The following is a 24677-nucleotide window of genomic DNA, read 5'->3' on the forward strand; positions in this document are numbered from 1 at the left end:
GACCGTACATTTTTAAATCCTTTTTTATTTTAAAATCTGCTCCATTTTTCTTCTTCACATCATGTATTTCCTTCACTTGTTATTGGAATATTATTGACAATTTTACAAAGCGACACAAGCTGCAGGTCTTTTTTTTTGTTTGTTTCTTTGCATCAAACAAGAAAACAAGATTGAACCTCAAACAACGACATTGAAAAAATATACAATATATATATATATAGTATCTTGGGGCGTCTTGTCGTCGTACCCCTGGGTTTGCTGCCGTGGCCCCACCTCCTACTCCTCTCCCTTTTATCATGCCAATCCAGTTTACCCTTCTCTGAGCTGAAGCAAGCGGCTGGAGAGGTGGGAAGAGCCAAGGACCTGGTCGAAGAGAGGCTCCTCCCCCTGGGCGCTGCTATCCAAAGGCAGCAGGCAGAACAGTGGGCCTATGCTGGGGCAAGGGCAAGCAGCCATCTTGAGAGCCAGATTTTATGGAGGGGGGGGGAATCTGAGGCACAAGGCACTATTAATCCACCGTGATGCTCTTGCACAGCTTCCGTTCCATTTTAAAGACACTTGCGCAGGAGAACTTCCCGGTGGATTGTGCTCTCGTGTTAATTCGTGGGAAGGGAAGGTGCCAATTGGAGTCTGCCTCATGCGCCAAAATGTCATGTCTTGGGAGCCAGCCTCCGCTGTGCAAATACAAGAGGTCTGGAGAATGCAGGGCCGGGGGGGCGGGAAGAGAAATGGGGGGGAGGCCAGACACCCCACCCCCCAATTAATAAACATAAGCAGGGCCTCCCTCTCTCACTGGCGTTCCTCTCCCCCATCCATCACATGCCTCTAGAAGCGGCAAGGGGCATCGTGCTTGCCCACAATACGCTGGTCATCAGCTGTGTCGCTGCCTGGGCTATCCGGTGATTCAGAGTCACTGCTTTCCTCTTCCTCCTCTTCAGCTACTTCTCTGACGGTTGACCCAGAAGCCTCTGCTGCCCTCTCCTGGCAGCTCTGGTATGACTAGAAAGAAGGTAAAAAGGTAAACGACCTCTGGATGGTTAAGTCCAGTCAAAGGCGACTATGGGATGTGGTGCTCATCTTGCTACAGGCTGAGGGAACCGGCGTTGTCCACAGACAGCTTTCCGGGTCATGTGGCCAGCATGACAACCGCTTCTGGCACAATGAAATACGGTGACGGAAACCAGAGCACACGGAAACACCGTTTACCTTCCCGTCACAGCGGTACCCATTTATCTACTTGCACTGGCATGCTTTCGAACTGCTAGGTTGGCAGGAGCTGGGACAGAGCAATGGGAACTCACTCTGTTGTGGGGATTTAAACTAAATGTATGAATAAATCATATTTCTTAAAGCTACAACAGCCTCTGCCACGTCTTCAATTCTCCAAAGGAGCACAGACCCCTGGAATCTCATACACGGCTCGGCACTGATTGGTGTAGCTTGCAACACTGGTGTCAGAAGTGGAGTCTCTTTCCTGCCCTGCTCCCTCCCCAATCTTCACTCCACTCACCTCCATGGGGTTGACGATGATGGTGAGAGCAGAGTCGTCCCAGAACATCTCGCTCTCCTTGGCCTGGGCACCTCCGTGGCTCTCCGCGGCCTCGCCTGTGCCCTCGCGCTCGCCCCCTCGCCTGTGCAAGGAGTGGATGCGTAGGACGCCCAGGATCACCATGAGCGCCAGGAAGCCCACGCAGACCACAATGATGATGGTTGCAGCGCTGGGGACCACTGCAGGGAAAGAGCAAGGGGGAAGATAAAGCCAGCTTGTTTCGTGGCTGCCCACTGAGGAGGTAGGATGTGGTTCCAGAGGGCAGGCTTTTTGTTGCAGAAGCTGCATACGCCACACTTCAACGGGAGACCCTCCCTAGAACCTGCCGCTCCCAAGATGTGGAGATGGCCAGTGGTTTAGAGGCCTGTCGAAAAGTAGTACAGGAAGAGGATTCTATGCGAATGGAGCTTCCAGGTTCATTATATCTGCATTCCGGTTGCAGGGAGGCAAAGGGTGAAGAGAGGGCTATTGCTTTTGCATGCCCTGCTTATAAGAAACATCTGGGTGGCTGTTGCTGGTGTCATAATGCTGGGCCATGTGAGCCCCAGTATGGCAGTTCTTCTGTTTCGCTCATCAAGAGTGGCTGCCTATCCCCCCAGGCCTTTGCCTTGGCTCCTTTCAGCTAGTATTCCAATGACCTCCAGTTTCTCCTTTCATGTACTACTTAATATACATTGGTGTCGTGTCCTTTCCTGAAAGCTCAAGCGTATTTTAAAAAGATCAGCTGCTAAGGAGAAGGCACACAAGCCATTTAGGGCTTTACAGGTAAAAATAGCATCTTGAATATTGGGAGTCCCTGTCACGGCTAAAAATTGGCCGCTGTTTCATAAATACTGGGGGAGCTGAGTCAGCATGAGTCAGCGGCCTGCAGTGACTCATGCAACCTTTCACCTAATTGTATTGTACCTGTATATATGTTAGTGGCGTTTGTTGGTTGGTTGGTTGGTTGGTTGGAGAAAGCTGGTGGTGTTGATGTCTGTATAGTTAGTCGTTCTGCAGTTAAAAGGCTTTTAAGAATAAAAGCAGAATATACTCTGCAAGGACACTCTTTTCGTGGAGTCTTTTGTGCCAGGCAAAGCAGGTCAGAAGCTTTGCCATATTTTTCAAAACACTGACAGTCCCTGCCCTGGGTAGTGTGCCTAGATACCTCACCGACAGCACTGAGCTTAAGGCCTTATTGCTTGAGAAAACATTTACCTGGCTGTCCCAAGTCAAAGGGAGAAGTGACAAGGTATTGTCAAAAGAGGACAGGTGGCAGTCCCTTCGGCCACATGGTGAGCTTGGCTTCCTTGTGGCTTCAGTATTTGATTCCTTGATAGGTATGATTTACACCTGAATTTTCCGCTCTGTGTGTATATCTGCCCATTCATCATCTTGGTGCTAGAAGCTACCTTAAGATAATGGCACTTGGCCTACCTCCTTCCCAGCCCCCCTCATTTTTTCCAGGTAGGTAAACTGCTATATTTTCAAGCAACATAATTTTGAAATGTGTTTTATTACTAAGGTGATGAATGCTTGGACTGAACACTGTTGAGGGCAGTTCTAGAGTGGCCTTGATGAGTTACAAATGTCTCATCTATCTGGATTCCGATGGTTCATTCAGTCCAGTGGCCAACCAGATACCTTTGGAAGTCCTGAAGAAGGGACGCGATTGCAGCAGCACTCTACCTGCTTGTGATTCTGCACAAACTTCAAGGGCACGTCAGCCAGCATTGCAATAGTTAAATCCTGGAGGTTATGAAGGCATAAGCAAGAATTGCCAGGCTCCAATCAGGAAAAGAAAGCTCACAGCTGAGCCTCCTCACCAGGTGATTTTGGTGAAAATAATATCCTGGCACCAGAGCAACCCAACTTTACAGGGGAAACCACAGCGACAAGACAAGCTCAGTCTCCCAACCTCTCTCCGGGTCTGTGAAATGAGTGCAGTGCTTAGCCTCTCCTTAGGACTGACCTAAATCAGTGTAATGGAAAGGTGAAACTAAGAGCTCTCTGGCAACAGCCCTGCTCTTTGGCATCCTTCCCCTTCTTCCTCGCAGTGAGAACAAGACTCCTCCTCCTCTCTAGCCCTTTCTCAGATGAGAGATAGCCCTGTTCAATTCAGCCATCATTTCCCACCACTCAAGGGGCTGGACTGAGGAGGAATGGTGGGGACCGCCGCCCCCCTTCCTGCACCTTCCCGAGAAGAGGAGAACAGTATAGATTTAGAACAGTGGCTTGCAGAAGGTTATATTTCAGAAGCTGCAGAGAGGAAAATCTGGGAAATATTGGGAGAGCAGCAGGAAGAGAGACAGCTAGCAGACTCAGTGTCTCTAGAAAGCATTCCTGACCCCCGCTCTCCGAGGACCAGGCGTGCCTTGAGAACAGTAGAACAGAAAGCTCAGAGGCAGAAAGCACAGACCAGCCGGCGCAGGGATGATGCAGAATAGAAGGGACTGAGGGGGTGGGACTTTACTTGGAGCAATGCCATTATCTAAGAGAGACCGCATTCCTTCATCTCTCTCTGTGAATATTGAATAAACTACTTGGTAAGAACTCTTCTTGTTTACCTGCTTCTTGGCGTCCCACCGTGGGAGGAATAGGATTCTCTGAAGCCTGACACCTGGACTAAAGTAAAATACACTGGGGGACCCAGCCACAGGCCTCATCAACTTTGACCCCAAAATTGAGTATGCCACCCTCTCTCACCCCCCTTTTCTCAGTCAACCTGCCACTTCACAGTAGCATATCAATCGGTACGTACTGGAGTTGCGGTGGGGGCTAGCCAGGCTGTGGCCGGAGAGTTCTGGAGGCAGATGGTGTCCCCGGTGCATGAACTGCTGGGCACTCATAATGTGGTTGGGGTGAGCGGCTCTGTTCATGTTGTGAAGGACGTTGACCTGCAACGAGAAACCCATGGTCGGGATTCTTGGTTCCAGGCTGCTGCCACCCACCGCAGCTGCAGCCTGATTCGCAGACGTTTTGAATCCCGCGCCCTTCCTTGCGGTTCGCTTACCTCAATGGTGAACTCGTTGCTGGAGTAACGGCCATTCATCTCGGTGCAAGAAAGGCGGAACTTCCTCTCATAAAGGGCGGCGCCATGATGGATGCAATAGGAGACTTGGCGAAGGATCTCCTCGTAAACAGCAATGCTCTCCACGCCTAGAAATGGGGAAAGATATCCAGGCGGAGGTCAGGGGTGGGAGGGGAGACTTAAAGCTTCCAAGCTGGTTGAGCTCAAGCTTTGCAATATAAACTAAACTTCCCATGCAAAACCCAGTGGCCTGCTTTATCACTGCAAAACAGGGGTAGCCAAAAGTGCAGAAGGGGCATATAAGTGCTTAAATTCTTCCTTGCAAGTTACTTTTCCAGTCTGCTCCTTCAAATAATAATATACTGGAGATCCCAAGTCACAAGGTGGTTAGACTGGCCTCGACCAGGACCAGGGCCTTCTCAGTACTAGCCCCGACCTGGTGGAACGCTCTCTCTCAGGAGACTAGGACCCAACGGGAGTTGTCATCTTTTCGTAGGGCCTGCAAGACGGAGCTGTTCTGCTTGGCCTTTGGACTGACTCAGTCTGACCCCGGTGTTACCCTCCCCTAAGGCTTTATCCTACAGATATTTAAATGTAGATTCCTAATTTTAAAATTGAATTTTAACATTGTATTTAATCTGCATTTTAATTGAATTGTTTCTTTTATGCTTGCTTTGATATTATTGTTGTTAGCTGCCCTGAGCCCAGTCTTGACTGGGAAGGGCGGGGTATAAATAAAATAATAATAATAATAATTATTATTATTATTATTATTATTCCACCTTTCCTCATTGGACAGTTCCATACATCTTTACCTCATAAATAAGCATCTGGAATTCAGGGTCAAGAAAGAAGCCTTAGCAGGAAAGTAGGGGGAGATAATGGGTGGAGAAGGATTAAGCATTATCCTTACTGCTTCTTCACTTCAAATCATCCATTTCACACACCGTTGCCAATAAGACAGAGCCTATCAGGCTTCTAGCCTACCCAGATACCTAGAATGCAGATGTGTTTCTAGTTTCCTGCTGGTTTTATTTTATTTCATTAAATTTTAGTGGGTATGTTTTTATTAATTTTACTGCTTGATTCTTTTCATAAGCTGCTTTGAAGGTTTTTTTTTTAAAAAAATATAATCATGAGGTAAATAAATTTCATGTTTAAACCCTCTCCTAACCCCTGTTGCCGTTGCAGTTTACTTCCCTGAAGTCTGCTTTTCTTGCTTTCCCCCCATAACCACACTCACTTCCAGTACTGGGGCTTAGATAAGAGACAGAAATATGTGGATAGAGAGATACACCGAAAGTGGGAGGAGGGGTCTGTGCACATATGCCACTGCACAACTCATTTGTCGTTAAAATTCAACGCACGCCCACCCACCTACCCTCTTTAAAGATCCATGTTTCCCAAACTTGGGTCTCCAGCTGTTTTTGGACTACAAGTCCCATCATCCGCAGCTAGCAAGATCACTGATGGGGATTGTAGTCCGAAAAACAGCTGGAGACCCAAGTTTGGGAAGCACTGATAGATGATTGGGGCAGATCTGGCTTTAACAAACGGAACTGACACCACTACCAGTAGTTTGGCTGTGAGGACATGAATAACACAATCATAGATCTGCAGAGCTGGAAGGGACAACGAGGGTCATCCAGTCCAACCCCCTGCAATACAGGAACCTTTTGCCCATGTCTCGAACCCATGAAGACATCTGAAGCCCTGTTTAGGGAGGCTTTTAATGTTTAATAGATTATTTTATTTTATTTTTCTGTTGGAAGCTGCCCAGAGTGGCTGGGGAAACCCAGCCAGATGGGCAGGGTATAAATAATAAATTATTATTATTATTATTATTATTATTATTATTATTATTATTATCCTGAGATTAAGAGCCCCATCCTCTGCCGTCTGAGCTATCCCAGCGTATGGGATATATGAAAGCTATCCGATGGGTAACCAGAGCTTTATCATCCCAGGGACTCTCAGCATTTCCAGACTGTGTTGTGATGGAGGTGGTTGAGGCCAGAGAAGGAAGATGGACACCTGTGACGGAGAGGTAGGCAGAGGTGTTGATGAGCTCCAGGCCTCGCTGCTGCAGGGAGGCTCCATCTAAGAGCAGGTACTCTCTCTCGGGGTCCAGGTCTTCTCCGACCAGGGATATCTCGCAACCATCCAGATTGTGAACAATCTCGTCCGACATCCGCGTATCTGCCACTGCAAGGGAGAGAAGGCAGGGAAGACTTACGAGAGAAGGGCGGGAACCACATTTATTTGTTGCATCCACGCTCCACCCTTCCTCCCAAGGAGCCTCCAGAGGTGCGTTTAAGCGGCTCTGCTAAGCGTTTTGCATCAAAATATAGGTTTGCTCAGGAGAATTATATTGTAAAGGTGAGCACATACAGTGGTCAGAGGTGCTGATAGGTTTCGGAGGGGGGGCAAGGAAGATGCCCTCTGGGGGCCCTCACACCACACCCCTTTCTCTGCACCCTCATCCCCGGTTACCATCCTGATAAGAACTGGGGAGAATAGGATCATTTTCATTCACTCACTAGAAACAAAAAGGGTCTCATTCTCCTGCCTGGCCCTCTGCTTATCATCTTACCTTCCTGCTTCTCTAACCTTTCTTGAAAACAAACAGCTTACACCCATTCAGTATAGAAAGGGGAACAAAGAGACGGCCTGGATATTTTATTTTATTTTATGCATTGCATTGCATTTCTGTACCACTTAATCAACAAAACCTCTAAGCTGTTTGCATGAAATATAAATTAAAAATACTGATGAAATGAGATATAAAAACAAATTGACGTAAGCAATTTAAAAATACAAAACTGATTCCCCCCCTCCCCCCAGTCTGGCTGAATCTCCATTCGAGTTTCTTGCTCCTTCACTGTCCTCAGTAGCTTCCCTTCCCTATTTTGCCCTTGATTACCTCCTAATTTTAAACCTCTTTGCAATCTTTGCCATCTACCTCTCTCTTTTCTCTTCCATCTCCTTACACACCTCCCGACCTCATTAAAGCAGCTCTGATGAAGCTTTGATTCCTTCCTATTCTCTTGTTCCCAGCTCCATTTCTCTCTCTGCTCCTTAGGGGAAAGGCAGATGTAATGCAAAGAGAGTTATCATCACAGCATGTCTCTTTGCCATGGGGAGCCTGGATTCAGAAATGAAATGGCAGACATGTGCAAAAGGAAACCATACAGTTGGTCTTGCTTAGCTGCTGGTCTAGCCCCCTCTGCCCCTGCTTCAGGTGGGCTTCCCAAGTTTAAAAGCTTTGCCTAGACACACATACATAAAAGGACATATTTTTTTTAAAAAAGTGCCAAACAGCTCCCAGGAAAGGAGGAGGGTGGTTTGGTGACATCACAGCGGACCGCCAATCAGCACTGAGCACAGCCTGGCTCTACTTTACATTTGCAGAATCACTTTTTTCAGGGGTAGACCCTGGAGAAGAACAAATATGTCTGTATAAAAGACAGTAGGAGTGCTCCGAAATAATGACCTCTGTCTTTGTCCTTACTGCTTTTGGAATACATTCGCACTCAGTCTTCGCCTCACCTCTTTTCCAAAGATCCTAACTGCTCTTGCTCCTTATCTTTCCTCCCTTCTCATTCTCTGCTGGTTAGCCATCCCTTCCCCACCCCTTCTCAGCTTCCTCTTTTTGTTTCTGGCCTCCCATGCCATAGCAATCCCCATTTCCTCTATCCAGGGAACACTGGGAACTGTAGTTCTGTGAATGAGTTTAAGGATCTCCAAGCAGCCTCCGCAAACTATAGCTTCCAGAAACCAACATGACAATTACGCTATATGACTGTGTGTTCTTTCTAGATAGTGTTTAGCCTTTCAGATGCTGGAGAAGTATAATTATTATACAGTAGTACCTCACAAGATGAATGCCTCGCGCAACGAAAAACTCGCAAGACGAAAGCGTTTTGCGTTGCGTGAGGGACTCGCAAGGAGACAAGGTTTTCTATGACCGCCGCTTCATCTTGCGAAGCGCGGCCATAGAATGTAGCGCGGGAAGGCGGCAAAGGAAGATCAGCTGTCAGCGCGGGAAACTGACAGCTGATCTTCCTTTGCCGCCTTCCCGCGCTACAGCTGGTTCCCCGGGGCTTGCCAAGCAGGCGGCGACAAGCCCTGGCAAGCAGCGCCCGCCGCGCTTCGGCTCCCTCCCCTGGAGCCAAAGTGCGATGGGCGCTGCTTGCTGGAGCTTTTCGACGCCTGCCTTCCCCGAGGAAAGGAGAAAGCGCACAGTGGCTGCGGCGCTGAGGGGGCTGATCCAGGCCGGCAGGAGGGCGAGCCCCGCATGCTTTCTCCTGCTTTTTTGCCCATAGGGATGCATTAATTAAGTTTCAATGCATTCCTATGGGAAACCGCGATTCGCAAGACGAATTTTTTGTAAAATGAATTGACCCGTGGAACAAATTAAATTCGTCTTGCGAGGTACCACTGTAAATGAAAAAAAGAATATGTTAAATGGTCTCAAGAGGGTTTTGTTCCTATTACTAGGGTTGGGAAGTCCATATCCTTCCAGGATCATATTGGTAAAAAATGACACTTTCTGCTTCTAGCAAAACTGCCTGCTTTTTCTGCTTCTGTTGCCTGGGTTGTCACACAAACACACACAACCCCCCCTGTGCTGCTACAGCATCTCTACCGAAGCGCTCAGCTCACCTGTGCCATGCCAGCTCTCATCTTTCTTTGGCTCTACCTGATGCGAAATGGAGCAAGAAATTTGGAGGTCAGGAAAGAGAGGGACTCCCTCGGGACCTTCGAAGTCGGAGACAGGCCGGGCAAAATGAGAACTGCCGCTCAGTAAGATCTGAGGAGCATCAGGCTGAAGCACAACCACGTAACCCTCCACATCCGGAATGGAGACGCAGGATTCCTCGCTGAAGCATCTAATGGAAGACAGGAGAAAGCAACACCCCTTGATCCCAGTCTGCAAGAAGGCAGGATTCCCTTTTGTTCCTCGGCACCAAGGGACACCTTTGTTTCTAAGAACACATTTTTATTTTTATTTTAAATTGATAGCCTATCCTTCCATTTAATCAGTGTCCTGGACAGCTTGTATTTAAAGCAATACCATCAAATAGTTGTAAAATAAAGAGAGAGAAACCCACAAGTGCAGAAAATAAAAGCAGCCTGAGAACAAGGGACTAGCTACCTCTCCTTGGTGGTAGACCCTCTGATTATGTTGCTAGCTACCCGAGCCTATTGTGGAAATCCCACCATTATCTTTCAGGGGAATTAAATCTGAGCTACCCATGTCCACACAGCATGTTCATATGAACCAGTAAGTGCCATTCCTCCCTGCTTTTTTTCCCCTGCAGAGCAAAGCAGGATTCTTATAAATACTCAAACTATCAATCCAGAGCTGTTAAAAGCAAAAGCAGCAGTAAGGGGAACGACACAAACAGGCAAGATGAGACCCTTAATGGAGTCACATCGCTTCTTCTGGGTCTGTGGAACTTCAAAGCTTGCACACCTGAAGTCTCTTCTGCGTCTCTAATCCAATACTAATGTCGTGTCGTGAGCTGAAAGTGTGGGGTAAGCCACAGTGCCTGGAATTCTTTAAGTGAAGTGATGTGATTCAGATTTTGTGCTTTAAAGGTATCATGTGAGCACACCCTTAGGCTAAGCTTCTGTTTGATTCTGTAAAGTCCCACATACAGTGGTACCATGGCAGTGCCGGATTGACGTATAAGCTAAACAAGCTATAGCTTAAGGCCCCATTCTCTTGGGGGCCCAAAAAAAATTTAAAGGGGAAAAAACCTGAATGTACATTTCCAAAATATAAGATAAAAAAACAAATAAAATAAAACCTACATACTGCAACAGGGTTTTGTATTGTGTAGGCTCCTATTTGTTATGTGCAAATGGCTTTAGATACCTATTACCTTAGGTCCATAAATTACCATATAGCAGGCACGTCCAACAGGTAGATTGTGATCTACCAGTAGATCACTGGATGTCTGTGGTAGATCACTGGTAGGTCACTGGCACCCCTAAAAAAAGCTCACCCAAAATTTTCCTCCTCCCTAAAAAAAGTTGAACTATGACCTGAAGCCCTAAACAAAAATGGGCCTCCCTCCCTTCCTAAAAGAAGCTCAACAAGTTTAACCTAACCCCCCCCAAACAGGGCTTCCCTTCTTTGAAAAAAACTCAACAGCTTTGACCTGAACCCCCCAAAAGGGGGTAGATCACTCCCAGTTTTAAACTCTGTGAGTAGATCAGAGTCTCTTGGGAGGTGGCCACCCCTGCCATATAGCATATATTCAACACAAGAAACAGCGACAATTTGTTGTTGACAAAGGAAGGCTGGACATATAAAGAGCCCCATTACCTTCAGCAGCCTAGGGCTTCATCAAACCTAAATCTGGCCCTGAACCTTGGTTCTTCAACTTAATCTGTTCTGGGAGTCTGTTCGACTCCCAAAACCATTCAAAAACCAAGGTCCGGCTTCTGATTGGCTGCAGGAGCTTCCTGCACTCTAGCAGAAGCCACGTCAGATGTTTGGCTTCCAAAAAACATTCGCAAACCGGAACACTATTCCGGGTTTGTGACGTTCGAGAGCCGATTTGTTTGACAACTAAGTTGTTTGAGAACCAAGGAACGACTGTATATACAATGGTGAAACTGAACAAAGAAGTAAAGCTATAATAATCTGAGCAGCAAAACCTATCTGCCCACAACTAAAAAAAATAAGGCTCTGCTCACTCCTCAGGCCCAGAAGGATGCAGGTTATAATCCCGCCAAAGCTTTGACACTCACTTGACCGTCGTGATGAGCTTCAGGGGTCGGACTCCTGGCGTAGCGAAGCGCAGCGAGTTCATGTAGGCGACGTGCTGGATGGCATGGTTGAAGGTTTCCACGTCGTCGCCCTCCAAGGTGAGGAGAGACTGGGAGGGGTTGACGTGAACCTGCAGGGGAAGGAGGAAGCCAACGGGCTTTGAGGCAAGGGCTCGGGTTGGTGGGCCGAGACGCACAGACGCAGGAGAACACGAGGAGATTCTGCAGGAGGCAGGAGCAGGCAGGAAGCCAAGCCAAGGTGCTAGCAGAGGGAAGGGAGGGAGGTCATGCCACCAGAGGGCAAGGGGGGGGGGCTTCCGGGTGTACCTTCATCCCTTTGCCAAGGCTGTCAAAGTCGCTGTAGTCTAGCCCTTCGCGACAGGCATAGAGACACTCTATCACCTCCCGGCTCTCAAGGCTGCCAGGGCGCGCAGTGAAGCCAGCCAGGTAACCGTGGAAGTAGTGGTGAATCGGCAGAGGGTCTCCTAAGGGGGATACAGGAGGAGGGATGGTGTGAGAGACAGATGGAGAGAAAGGGGGGAGAAAGAGAAAACAGACCACGGAGGAGGAGGAGGTGGAAGATGCAGGTGGGAGGAGAGGCAAAAGAAGAAGGAAGAGGAGTGGAGGGGGGAGTCTTGAATGTGCAGCCAGCTGAGAAATAGGGAGACTGCAGCGCAGGAGTTGGGGGTGGCGAGGAAAGGAGGCAGACCTTGTTTCCTCTTTGTGGTTTCAGAGAGTTCGTGAGGAGAAAAAATTGCCCCAAAGACCATTTGAGGCAATGTGGTAGCGAAAGGCAAAAATTTGAGATCCTTGAAAGGTAACACTCTTGAGAAATTTTCCACACACATCATCATCATCATCATCATATTTACACACACACACACACACACACACACACACGTACATAACCCACCCATCTGGCTGGGTGTCCCCAGCCACTCTGGGCGGCTCACAACAGAATATCAAAAATACGAAAAAACACCAAAGATTAAAAACTTCCCTAAACAGATGTCTTCTAAAAGTCGGATAGTTGTTTATTTCCTTTACATCTGATAGGAGGGCGTTCCACAGGGCAGGCGCCACTACCAAAAAGGCCCTCTGTCTGGTTCCCTGTAGCTTCACTTCTCACAGTGAGGGAACCTCCAGAAGGCCCTCGGAGCTGGACCTCTGCTCCAAAAAATGTTAACCGCGTTGATGCAACTTATCAGTTATGATTGTTTGGTTTGTTTGAACTGTATTTGTTAAAAATAATTTAAAAAAATAGGAAAAGGAAAGAAAAAGCCTCTCACAGACCACCTTTGTTCCACCTTCAGGCCCTCTCACAAACCACAGAGATTAAAACACCATCTTGCCCAGAAGAAGCTACATTGGCAAAGTCGTCCAGGTGCCAAGACTTTCTTCCCAGAGGGGTGAGGGAAACGGAAATGGCCATGGACAGGGAATGGCATGCATGAAGAGAGGGGAGAGCCATGCGTGGTGACAGAGAAAGTCAACTACCTTGCCCCAGTTCTGTGGAGTTCTCATTCACTTTTGCCTTTTCTTTGTTTCTTTCCTCTGCAAAACAGAAGTGAAATTCAAAACGGTGAACAAGAGTCACCCCTTGAGTGCTTCTTAGAACTCTCTCTACCAGTAAAAGTGAACAAGCAAATGAATTCTTTCCTGCCATTTCATGACATCCAAAACCACCTGCCTGAGGCTGTTGCCTCACTTTGCCTCATGACAGGGCTGGCCCTGCATTGGCGAATGAGGCAACCAAATTGTCACACCTCAGAGGTGCCATCTGTAGTTCGGGGAATAGGATATGAGACTTGTCGCAATCAAAGGAAGCGGGTGGCACTGCAGATTTGGAAAAGGGAACCATGAAGCTTTTCCAAGGTTTCCAAGCTCACTTTCTGGAAACCTGAAGGCCATTTCATTGGGAGTTTAGCATTATAGCCTAAGTCAATACAGTTGTTGTTGTTGTTGTTTAGTCGTTTAGTCGTGTCCGACTCTTCGTGACCCCATGGACCAGAGCACGCCAGGCACTCCTGTCTTGCACTGCCTCCCGCAGTTTGGTCAAATTATTTAGGTTTTCCTCAAAGGAGCTGGGTGGTACTCCTCCCCTCCCCCCAAGAACCATTTTAAACTTCAACGTTTTTGAAAATTTGCATCCCTCTCTGAGTAACCCGAGAATATTGAGTCTCCACTTCCTCTGCCTATTTCCCAGTCACTTAGAAGGGCTCACCGGCCCAGCAGGCTCCAATCATGAGGGAAGATTCACGCCGCGGGGGGTGGATGAGGCCGTTGTCGTGGATCAGCGCAGGATCGTAGGAGACGCCATCTACATAAAGCGTCACGGTAGGGAACTCAAGGTTAAGGGCATAGTGGTGCCACTCGTCATCGCAGACCTGCGAGCAGGGAAAAGGAGAGATCAGGGCATAGAGCGTCAAGCGTCTGTGTGTTTGTGTTTGGAGAAGAACGAACAAAGATGGCGGTTGTTTCCTCACCTGCTCCAGTTTCCAGAGGAACTTGACAGGCCTTGCACTCTCCAGCAGGGGCCAGTAGAGGAAAGCTATGCGGCAGCCATGCACACCAAGGGAATAATGGGAGTATCCGTCCTCTGCAGATAGGGAAGGAGGCATCAGACTTAGCAGTTATGGCCAGCCTGTCCTGATTCACCTAAGACCATCCTGCTCTCTCAGATGCTCCAACTGCCCTGGTTACTGGGGACTAGGGTGATGACTTTTTCAATTTTTTCCCCTCAAAAATTATGTCCTGTAGCACAAATGGATGAACTTTTGCCTATTAATGACTAAAATGAGGTATATTCCATTGAAATATTTAAAAAGGTCACGCACAAACCATTAAAAAATTGTATGCCGTTTTACCATTTCATAAAATTGTATTAACAATTCTATATATATTTCGTATCAAATTTGGACACAACGCCACATTCCACAATGGGGAGTGTTCTTAGCAACAGAGGGTATACAAATGTCACACCTGCGCAAGGTAAAAGCCCCTTTTGGGGACCTCAAAACTCAGCCAGCAGACCCTGCCGGACATGCTGGGAAAAGAACCTACAGGAGAGGTAGCAAAACATCGCCCTCTAGCGGCATCTATACTGTTACTGCAGCTAAAAAAAGCTTCCTTGTGTGTTTGATGGCCCTATATAATGTTGTATATATGTGACTCTAAAGCTTGGGTTCAATTTTATATCTGCTTACAGTGACTTCAAAAATGGTCAAAAAACTGATAAATAATTTTTTTAAAATCATTTTGTGCGTGAGGGTTTTTTTTTTATCAAATCTCTTTGAAAGTAAGATTTTATCTAATCGTTAATTAAAGCTCATCAAATTATGATACAGGGAAATGAGGTTGTAAAAAAGTCATCACCCTACTGGGGACAGTTCCGATACCCATCCTTGGCAAAAAAAACAACCCCGCTGCTCCTATTTTGTCCTGATCTGGCCCTCAGGGGTTAGATTTCTTTAGGGTGTTGTTGCCAATATTTCAGAGATTTCTTGCCATGGAACGAACCTTCTGCATGCAAAGTAGCTGCTCCCTCCCCACCTATTCCGATATTTGCCACGGGGAAGGAAATGGCTCTTACCACTTTGCATGGTGCTGCAAATCACCGTCTCCTCCTCCCTCTTGCCCTTGCTTGGGGTCACACCGTGTTTCATCCACAGGGACAAGGTGAAATGGTCGCTCAGGCCTTCAAGGGCACCGGTCCCACTCCCCATGGGCACCTGGGTTGCCTGGCTGCCATTGAACCAATAGATGAGGCTGCTGTCCTGGCTGTAATGGACTGAGAGCTGTGCCGTCCAGTTGGCCATGGGTCCAGGAACAGGGAGCAGGTCTACCTCACCTGTGGCAGCACCTGTCGAGGGCAAGAGAGGAAAATAAGAACAGAGGAGGCCCATCTGAAAACAGGTGACTGGTGGCCTTCGCCAAGGGCAAGGCTAGACCAAGACACTTTGGTGCCTGGTAATGGAAAAGCCACGAGACACCTCTCTCCCCGCTTCTGCTAATTAAGCAGGGGACACAATATACTAGAAATATTTCCAATCAAATGTTGAGGAATGGCACAGTGCCAACCCTACAGTGCTCTGGTACAGCTCCTCTCCATCTCAATGGGCCTTGAGGAGGACAACTTCGCAATCTATGCCCCATGGGTCAGATCTATGTGCCCTAACGATGCCCAATATCTGCCACTTAATTTTGCTTCTGACTTAAGGGCACCTAAAGCTACTCCTCACCCAGTTTTGCTGGAAGAAAATATTGTGAGGCAATTGACCCATGGTCCCTCCTGCAAGCACCACTCAGTGCGATAAGGGAATACACACCACAGAGTTTGCGCAGCGACTTCTCGGAGTAGTTGTCGCGATCGCAGCCTTTGGCCACGTGGTTTGTCTGCAGCTCCACCGTGGCCTGGATGTTCCACAGGGGCTCGTCGCAGGTCTCCAGGTGGATGTTAGGGAAAAGAGCAAGGCTTCCCGTGCCTGGGGTGTACTCTATCCTCTTATTCCAACCTGTGGGGAGGTTTTTGAATGGGCAAATCATGTTGCTTTATGTTTACACTTCACATTCCGCCCACTGGCTGGTTACAACAGAGAAAGTAAGTACTGTCCAGTCATCAATATCAAGACCATACATTTCCTAACAGATTATGCTCCGTGGGTCAGATCTGTATGCCCCCCCAAACACACTGTGCCTTTATTAACACCCTTCAAACATTGCCAGGACCGGGATCTAGAATATTGCCAGGCTGGTGCAACTGGCACAGACTTGATAAACCTCCCAGCCTCCCTGAGAGCTACTGAGGTCTAGCCACATGGAAAACCAATCCACCAACTATTTTAATTATGGAATGTATTTCTATCCCAACCTTCCTTTAAGGAAATATTCCTTTAAAGGACATTATACATAAAGAAACAACACTGTCAATTACAGTACACAGGCTCCTCAAGCACAATAACAGATCTTAGTCTTAGGTTGACTAAAGCCTGAATATCTCTATCTATCTATCTATCTATCTATCTATCTATCTATCTATCTATCTACCTACCTATTTATTTATTTCTATCGATCGATCGATCGATCAATCTCACATATATATTCTTTCTTTAACTTTTCCCAGGGCATGTTACAACATAAAAGTTACACAAAACAGAGCAGACTAATGCAATCTATGTTAACAGCTCTCATAATACACACACACACACACACACACACACACACACACACACACACACCTATGATATATGAGTTAATACATATCAGGCTATGTAGTTTAAAATGAGCTGTATCAAATAAACAAGTCGGTAGAGGTAAAAATAAAAGGCAAAGTATCTGAATGATCCTTTGGTCAGTGTTAGAAACCGAGCTATGAAAGCTAGGAGCTAAAATGGCACCTTAAACGTAGGTTATGGGCACCGCAACGGAATGTCTAGGCGCACTTTTTTATAACAATACAAAGCTGAAAACGAATGAACTGCAGCTAAAATATTATATTCATTTTTCACATGGTCTAGTCCTCATCTGAAGACTGCAAAAAGCAAAGCCATACTTCCCCTGGCTGCCCCTCTAATACTCTTATGAGAGTCCCTTCTCCAGTCCTGAGAGAGTGGGTAGAACTGGGGAGGCAGAAAAAGGTCCTCCTCTCGTTCCAGCCGTGGCAGTCTTAATCAGAAATCTTAGACGCAGTACTGCTCCCCGAGCTCAGAAACTGCTTGCCTTAATGAAATTCCCCATCACAAAATGCACCTAGAACAATGGGAGTTTCGAACGCCGCCTTTGGTGGAGTCACTGGAAGGAAGGAAGAGAAAGATGCACCATGGGGGGGGGAAGGCTTCCTACCTTGCCAGCTGGGTTTACAGGTGGGCTTCACCTGGATTTCTACCTCTGCATCATCGGAGGCGCGTTTCTTGCCACAGTCATAGGCTGTCACTGTGAACTTATAGAGGCGTTCTCCACTGTACTGTAGTTTCTCAGTGTTCTCAATGTTCCCTGCCAGAAATAGAAAGGCCTCGAAGTTAGAGAGGCAAAGAACAACAGATACACACACACACACACACACACACACACACACACACACACACACACATGGTCCAAACATCCCTTTGTTGCCATTTCTAGGCTGCAGCAAGCACAGCCTTTCATCCACAGCTATGGCACAATCCACACATCCTGGGTGGGCACTCATGATGATTTCAATAATCACCGGGTAACATGAACCAGCTGTTTCCATCCTCCAAGCTACTTCCCACTTTATGCATCCGCATTCATCAGTACTAGTGTTACACTGGTGATTTCCATACAAAGCATGTAAATCATAAAGGGCTTGTGCGTATCCCTAGATGCTATGGGGAGTTTTCCAGGTAAAGGTAAAGGTAAAGGGACCCCTGACCATTAGGTCCAGTCGTGACCGACTCTGGGGTTGCGCGCTCATCTCGCATTATTGGCCGAGGGAGCCAGCGTATAGCTTCCAGGTCATGTGGCCAGCATGGCAAAGCCGCTTCTGGCAAACCAGAGCAGCACATGGAAACGCCGTTTACCTTCCCGCTGTAGCGGTTCCTATTTATCTACTTGCATTTTGACGTGCTTTCGAACTGCTAGGTTGGCAGGAGCTGGGACCAAGCAACGGGAGCTCACCCCGTCACACGGATTCGAACCGCCGACCTTCTGATCAGCAAGCCCTAGGCTCAGTGGTTTTAACCACAGCGCCACCTGGGTCCCTGTGCCACCTGGGTCCCTGTTTTCCAGGCAGCACCACAAACCTGCCCTTTACTCTATGTGTGTTTATTGCAGGAAACACTAGAGTACTATGGTTATTTATTCAATTTACAGAATCACAGAATTGTAGAGTTGGAAGGGATCGCAAGGGCCATCTAGTCCAACCCCCCTGCAATGCAGGAATCTCAACTAAAGCATCCATGACAGGTGGCCATCCAACCTCTGCTTAAAAACCTCCAAGGAAGAAAACACCGCTCTGAAAACGGATGAAAATGACAGGACACATAGGGTTACTACTACTACTGCAAGAAGTTTGACCTCGCCCTCCGCATGTTATATTTTTATGTGCGCGCTAATGTTGTGAAGTGCATGGGACAAACAGGTGCGATGCCAGTTAGACATCTACAAACAGGCGATACGCCACAGCGCAAGTGTACACCCAGTGGCTTGCTGCTATAAAACGTGCGGAAAGATCTGTAAAAGATGTGACTTGCCTTTAAGTGCTTTCTGAGCAAGTGGCAAGAGCCAAGCTTGCTAGGTCAAATCTCTGCTAAAATTCGCACGCACAACCTGGCAATCTGGTTCCTGTAATATAGTATTTGTTGACCTTGAAGTATGTGCGGATGCAGTCATGCTATACGTTTAGACCAGTATCATACTGCTTTAAACAGGTCTGGCTTCCCCCAAAGAATCCTGGGAACTCTAGTTTGTAAAAATGTAAGAGGACCCCAAGAGCTCAAATTCCCAGAATTCACTGGGAAGAGGGACTGATTGTTAAACCACTCTGTTAATTGTTCTGTGATGGGAATAGGGGGGTCTCCTAAAAACTCACAAACTTTACAAACTATTGTTCCCAGGATTCTTTGGGGCAAACCATAGCTGTTCACCGGGCCGTCTTAGGCACCTTTGGCGCCCTGGTGCCGTGGTGCGACGGATCCCTCCACCGCCCCCCGCTGCCCCGTTTTCCAGCCAAGGGCACTGCTGCGCGGCGGGCGGGCTTAGCGCACAGCGCGGCGGAGCGGGCGGCGGGAGCAGCTGCGTGGTGCCCCCCCCCCGGCGGGCCGGCGCCGTGGCGCCCTGCGTCACCCAGCCTGGCCATAGAGCCGGCACTGCTGTTCAAAGCTGTGTGATATGAAGTTATATTTGCCATCTCGCAAAAAAAGCAAGTGCCAAACTTGACAATACACTGGAGGTATTGAACTGTTACCTCCATTTGTTTTAAACTGCAAAGCAGCATCAAAGGTTGTGTTCAGAAGTGAGAGCTGCAGCAGAGGGAGGGGCTGTTTAACCTTTATTGTTCATGCCATTTTCCCTCTCAGAACTGCTACCTTCAGGTTGTTTTCAAATTTGTGGGTGGAAATATATGCTCGCCATTCCTCCCCTGAAACTGGCAGTCCTCCACAACTGCTTTTCAGTAAAAAAAAATAACATCATCCAGACACACCCAGAGGAACATTTTACATGTTTCCCAAGTATCATCTAGTTTGCCCACAAAACAATTGGTACAATTTTCAAGTCTGCACCAACATTGCTCCATAGCAGGCACCCCCAAACTTCGGCCCTCCAGATGTTTTGGCCTACAACCCCCATGATCCCTAGCTAACAGGACCAGTGGTCGGGGAAGATGGGAATTGTAGCCCAAAACATCTGGAGGGCCGGAGTTTGGGGGTGCCTGCTCCATAGTTCCCAGTGCGATTCAGCAGCCAAGAGGCCTGTTTCGGTTCTCACCATCGTTGTCAATCAGGAAGGGGACGTTGGGAGTCAGGATCTCATAGTAGCAGATCTGGCTGTACTGAGGGGAGCAATCGCCATCAATGGCTTCCACACGCAGGATGCGATCGTAGAGCTTCCCTTCTGTCACCGCCACGCGGTAAAGGTTCTCCACAAAGACGGGAGCGAACTCGTTGACATCATTCACCCGCACGTGAACTGTGGCCCTGAACAAAGAAGAAAGGTCAGGGGCTCCTTTGTAAAGAAGAGAAATGCTGGGCCTTCAACCTGCCTGTCTCAGGCTGAACCCCTCCATTCAGAAATGGAAGACCTGGCTGTAGTTACTCCATGTTAAGTGAATGTATTCTGCATATGCTCAGGGGCAGTGCTTTTTTCTAAAAAAAAAACATTTAGGGGTACTCTCATTTTGACTCAAGGAAATCACCATTTTATAGTTCAAATCAGGGGAAATAAAGACAGTAAATGGACAAAAGTACAAAGATTCACAAAATGTTTAGGGGTATCCATACTCCTGTGTCCCCCCCAGGGAAAAAAGCACTGCTCAGGGGCATTCTTTTGGGGCAATATACCTCAACGGTGGCTGTTTCCAGGACTGAGTTGCGATAGTTGCTGCGGTATGTTTTCGCAGGGGTGAACTCCCTCTATGAGGATTACTGGTAAACTTTTGGGATGAGGGAAAAATCTATGAATGTCCAAGTTGGTAGTCTAACCTTTAAAGATGAAAAGTTTTCTTAGAAAAGTGTTGCCGCTGCTTCAAAGTAATAGCTTGGCTACCCTCAACAATCTAGCCGTGTTGCAGGGACAGAATGCCCCACAGGAATGATACAGAATTAAGACCATTGGTCTTTCCCCCACAGGAAATTCTGTTGCAAGAATGCAACCTGACTCTGAGGTGATGGCAAGACTTTTTTGGGGGGGAGGCGAGGGGCCTTCATCTTTAACGTTAATACTGCCACCCCCAAAATTCATGCTTCAAAAAGTTGTCCAATTCTAAGAATTTTCAACAGAAGGGATGTTTTATCTGTAGACATGAAATGGATGGCGGTCTCTCCCCCCCCCCCCCCGTCCTTCTCTGACAAAAATAAACACCATTTCCTCACTTCAAGTGGCAGCTGGACTGCCTTCACCAGCTAATCGGTTCTGCCAAAGGGTCAGGGGTGGCGGTAACAGTCCAGCTTTAGTGATAATATGTGGCTCAAATTTAAGTCCTGGGTCAGTTAGGTGCTGCCGACAAGGAGTGTCCCCAACAGTACAAACTACACTTCAGAATGAGAATATGAGACTTCTTATAGATCACAACAGGAGTCTGACCTAACTGCAGGAGGCAGTGGAAGACAGGAGTGCCTGGCGTGCTCTGCTCCATGGGGTCACGAAGAGTCGGACATGACTAAATGACTAAACAACAAAAATGGATCACAAAAATAAAAGTATGGGAAAGAGAGGGAGTTCCAAAACTTTCAGTAGAACTCTCTTGGGCAGTAGATGCCAGGCAGAAGGCAAGAAAAAGTGGCAGGGGTTAAAATCCCAAAGAAACCTGCAAGAGCTTGTGTGGTGTGTCCAAATGTACAGTGGTACCTTGGTTCTCGAACTTAATCCATTCCGGGAGTCCGTTTGACTCCCAAAACCATTCGAAAACCAAAGCGCGGCTTCCGATTGGCTGCAGGAGCTTCCTGCACTCAACCGGAAGCCGCGGAAGAAATTCGGCTTCTAAAAAATGTTCGCAAACTGGAACACTCACTTCCGGGTTTCCGGCATTCGGAAGCCGATTTGTTCTGAGTACCAAGGTACCACTGTACTGACAGCAGAAGGGCCATCAAAGTAATGCCAGATTTATTTATTAATTTTTTTAAAAAAGCATTGCCTCTACTATATACTTTCAAACATCCCCCAGCCATCTGACATAGATTATTTCACATTTCCAAAAATGAACAGTATTTCTGTGGGGAAGGGGCTCAGTTAAAGACACTATCCCAGTGATAGACAACCTTTTGAGCTTGGTGTGTCAAAATTCGCCAAAAAACCGAGCATAACTCGGGTGGTGTGTCACTTCGAGAGAGAAAAAACACAATTTTGCGATATTTATAGTTTAAATAACAAAAATGTATAATTGTAATATATAACAGTATTTAATAAACCAAAAACTAATTATTTAACCAAACCAAACCAAAAAACCCTTATTTATCACAAAGTGCCCAGAGTTGTTGAGCTTTTTGGGGGGAGCTGCTGATCAAAGTTTTGGAGGTTTTTTTTGGGGGGGTGCAAAAGTTGCTTTGCTTTTTTGGGGGGGATGCCCAAAAGCTGCTGCGTTTTTTTTGGTGGTGGTGGTGGGGGGGGGGGAAGAGAACAGAAAAAAGGACAAATAATACCTTCGCTGGAACTAACACGCAGCACCGACATAGTCTGCCAAAGCTTTTTTGGGGGAGCTGCTGATCAAAGTTTTGGAGGTTTTTTTTTGGGGGGTGCAAAAGTTGCTTTGCTTTTTTGGGGGGGGATGCCCAAAAGCTGCTGCGTTTTTTTTGGTGGGGGGGGGAAGAGAACAGAAAAAAGGACAAATAATACCTTCGCTGGAACTAACACGCAGCACCGACATAGTCTGCCAAAGCGCCAGAACAAAACAGCATAGAAAGGGTTAAAAACCAATCTCTGGCTACCAGCAACAACAACAACAACAAGATCCGGGTTTTAACAGCGGAGACAAGCTGTAGTGTGAGGAGGAGCAGGAGAACAGATGGGAGGGGGGAAACAACAACAGTGTGAATGGGTCGATGGGGCACGTGCCAGCAGTGAGGGCTCTGCGTGTTACATCTGACACGCGTGTCATAGGTTCGCCATCACTGCACTATCCCATATGATAGCTGCCTAAAAACCTTGCCAGATGAAAAGAAAAATGAACATATAATCAGTCTTACTTGTGGGATTTCTTGGTGTTGGCCCCATCAGGCCCTTCTCCACAGTCATAAGCCTGTATGGTGAAAGTGTGCTCCTTGTGAGCTTCGCAGTCCACCGGCTCCTTGGCCCGGATCAATCCTTCGCCTGTTGCTTTGTCCAGGATCACGGCTTCAAAAGGCACCCCTGCCCCATGGATCCGGAATCCACAGATCTCACCTGGTTTCCCAGAAGGATGAAGCAGACATAGGAAAAAGGGAATGTGAAGAAAGAGCTTATTTCAGAGGCAAATATTCCCGTTTTCCTGCCGGCCAACCACCCACCATTCCGTTGCACCACACATGCTCCCCGCTGCCACAGCAGAAAGTTCCGGATGCCATTAAGGTCAGCCAAGTGGACAGCTAAGAGATTCTGAATCTGAAAGGAAGTTCTACTATTCAAGACCCACTGAAATTAGGGGAAGTGCTTTTCGTGGAGTTCCCCTCAGTGGAGCTGGGAGAATGCCGCTCAGGGTTTTCTGCCTCAGACAACCACAACATCTTAGGCCAGACCTGTCACTCAACACATTCCAGATTTCTGCCACAAAGACCCACCTCACACAAAATGGCTGCCGAACGGGAACCATCTGAAACGGCATCCACGGGGCAACTGCTGCATCTAGCAACCCGCTTGTATGGAGTCAATTGCCATCATTTCTCCCAACACCACTAAGAAAATTTTTCTGCTGGTGTTTCATTCGTTGGTAGGCTAGACTGGAAAGCCATGTATCTACAGGGGTGGACTTTGGTAATATGATGCCCTGTTGTTGTTGTTTAGTCGTTTAGTCATGTCCGACTCTTCGTGACCCCATGGACCATAGCACGCCAGGCACTCCTGTCTTGCACTGCCTCCCGCAGTTTGGTCAAACTCATGTCGTAATTTGGCACCCCTTAAATATTTCTTATTTTCACAGTAATTCTGTTTGGTACAGTTTACCCATAGATATATAGATAGATACTTTATTGTCATTGTACATAGCACAACGAAATTGAATGCCATTCCATAAAAACAAAACAAAAACACAATTACAGCCACACACACACACCCATCGCAACTCCCCAAGATCATATAATTTAGTTACAACATTTAAGATGGTTATAGCTCTTGGATAGAAACTGTTTTTTAATCTATTTGTTCTTGGTTTAATTGTTCTGTATCTCTTGCCCGAAGGTAACGGTGCAAAAAGACTATATCCAGGATGAGATGAATCCTGTAAAATATTATTTGCTTTTTTTAAGGCAACTGGAATTGTATAGTTCTTTCAGAGATGGGAGAGGATGACTGATATAATCTTTCGGGCTGTGGTTATGACCTTCTGGAGCACTTTCCTATCCATGACTGTGCAGCTGGAAAACCAAGCACAGATAAAGTATGTATATTTACCCATATACATGTAGGTATTATTACTATCACCATCATCATTTTGGAGCCCCCCCCTCCGCTTGGCATCCTGTGAGGGGGAACCACCCACATTCACGTAATTCTAGCACAGATTGGGTTGCCACCTGCCCATACTGTCTCTGGACTGTGGTTATGACCCTCTGCCAGGATCATCACAGGACACAGTCCCTCTGCCAGAGACCTCCACATACGAGAAAGTGAAAGAAGTCCCAAGGCACTGGATGCCATCAATTTCCCACTGCACCATCATACTGGGCGGGGTGTGCCAAATTTTGGCGTCGCACTGAAATTTGTGACCCACCACTTATCCCTCCTCAGAAACTCCCCCATTTCTGCGGATCCTGCCTTTATCCATTCCAAAGGCAGCAGGACCACAGCCTTACCAGAGGGCATCCCTCAGGAACTAAGTGCAGACCCTTTAACTGAGAAGATATCTCTCCTGGGGAGATAGGACCTGAAACACCCTCCCTCCCTCTCCCTGGAAGTCTGTTTCAGCCCTCAGTGGGACCCAGATCACTGTCAATCCAACACCCCAGGTGACTCCTTATCTGGCTGAGGTTC

The 24677-nt window shown here is 47.3% G+C and overlaps 1 protein-coding gene across 1 annotated transcript in view; it reads right to left on the bottom strand.

Annotated features, from left to right (window-relative positions):
* Positions 1–5: 5 nt before the first annotated feature.
* The window catches only part of CLSTN3 (calsyntenin 3), a 37155-nt gene continuing 12483 nt past the window's right edge, over positions 6–24677 (bottom strand). Inside the window, exons 3-18 of the mRNA XM_035140952.3 lie at positions 22700–22895; positions 19788–19996; positions 17184–17333; positions 15671–15856; positions 14935–15204; positions 13829–13941; positions 13567–13729; positions 12840–12896; positions 11670–11827; positions 11325–11473; positions 9225–9451; positions 6594–6764; positions 4542–4687; positions 4290–4425; positions 1511–1728; positions 6–999 (exon numbers count right to left, since the gene is read on the bottom strand). Of these exons, the coding sequence (XP_034996843.1) occupies positions 826–999; positions 1511–1728; positions 4290–4425; positions 4542–4687; positions 6594–6764; positions 9225–9451; positions 11325–11473; positions 11670–11827; positions 12840–12896; positions 13567–13729; positions 13829–13941; positions 14935–15204; positions 15671–15856; positions 17184–17333; positions 19788–19996; positions 22700–22895 (2723 nt within the window). The 3' untranslated portion in view covers positions 6–825. The remainder of the gene's footprint in view (positions 1000–1510; positions 1729–4289; positions 4426–4541; positions 4688–6593; positions 6765–9224; positions 9452–11324; positions 11474–11669; positions 11828–12839; positions 12897–13566; positions 13730–13828; positions 13942–14934; positions 15205–15670; positions 15857–17183; positions 17334–19787; positions 19997–22699; positions 22896–24677) is intronic.

The sequence above is a fragment of the Zootoca vivipara genome, chromosome 15, assembly GCF_965207765.1.
Source record: "Zootoca vivipara chromosome 15, rZooViv2.hap1.1, whole genome shotgun sequence".
Taxonomy (NCBI): domain Eukaryota; kingdom Metazoa; phylum Chordata; class Lepidosauria; order Squamata; family Lacertidae; genus Zootoca; species Zootoca vivipara.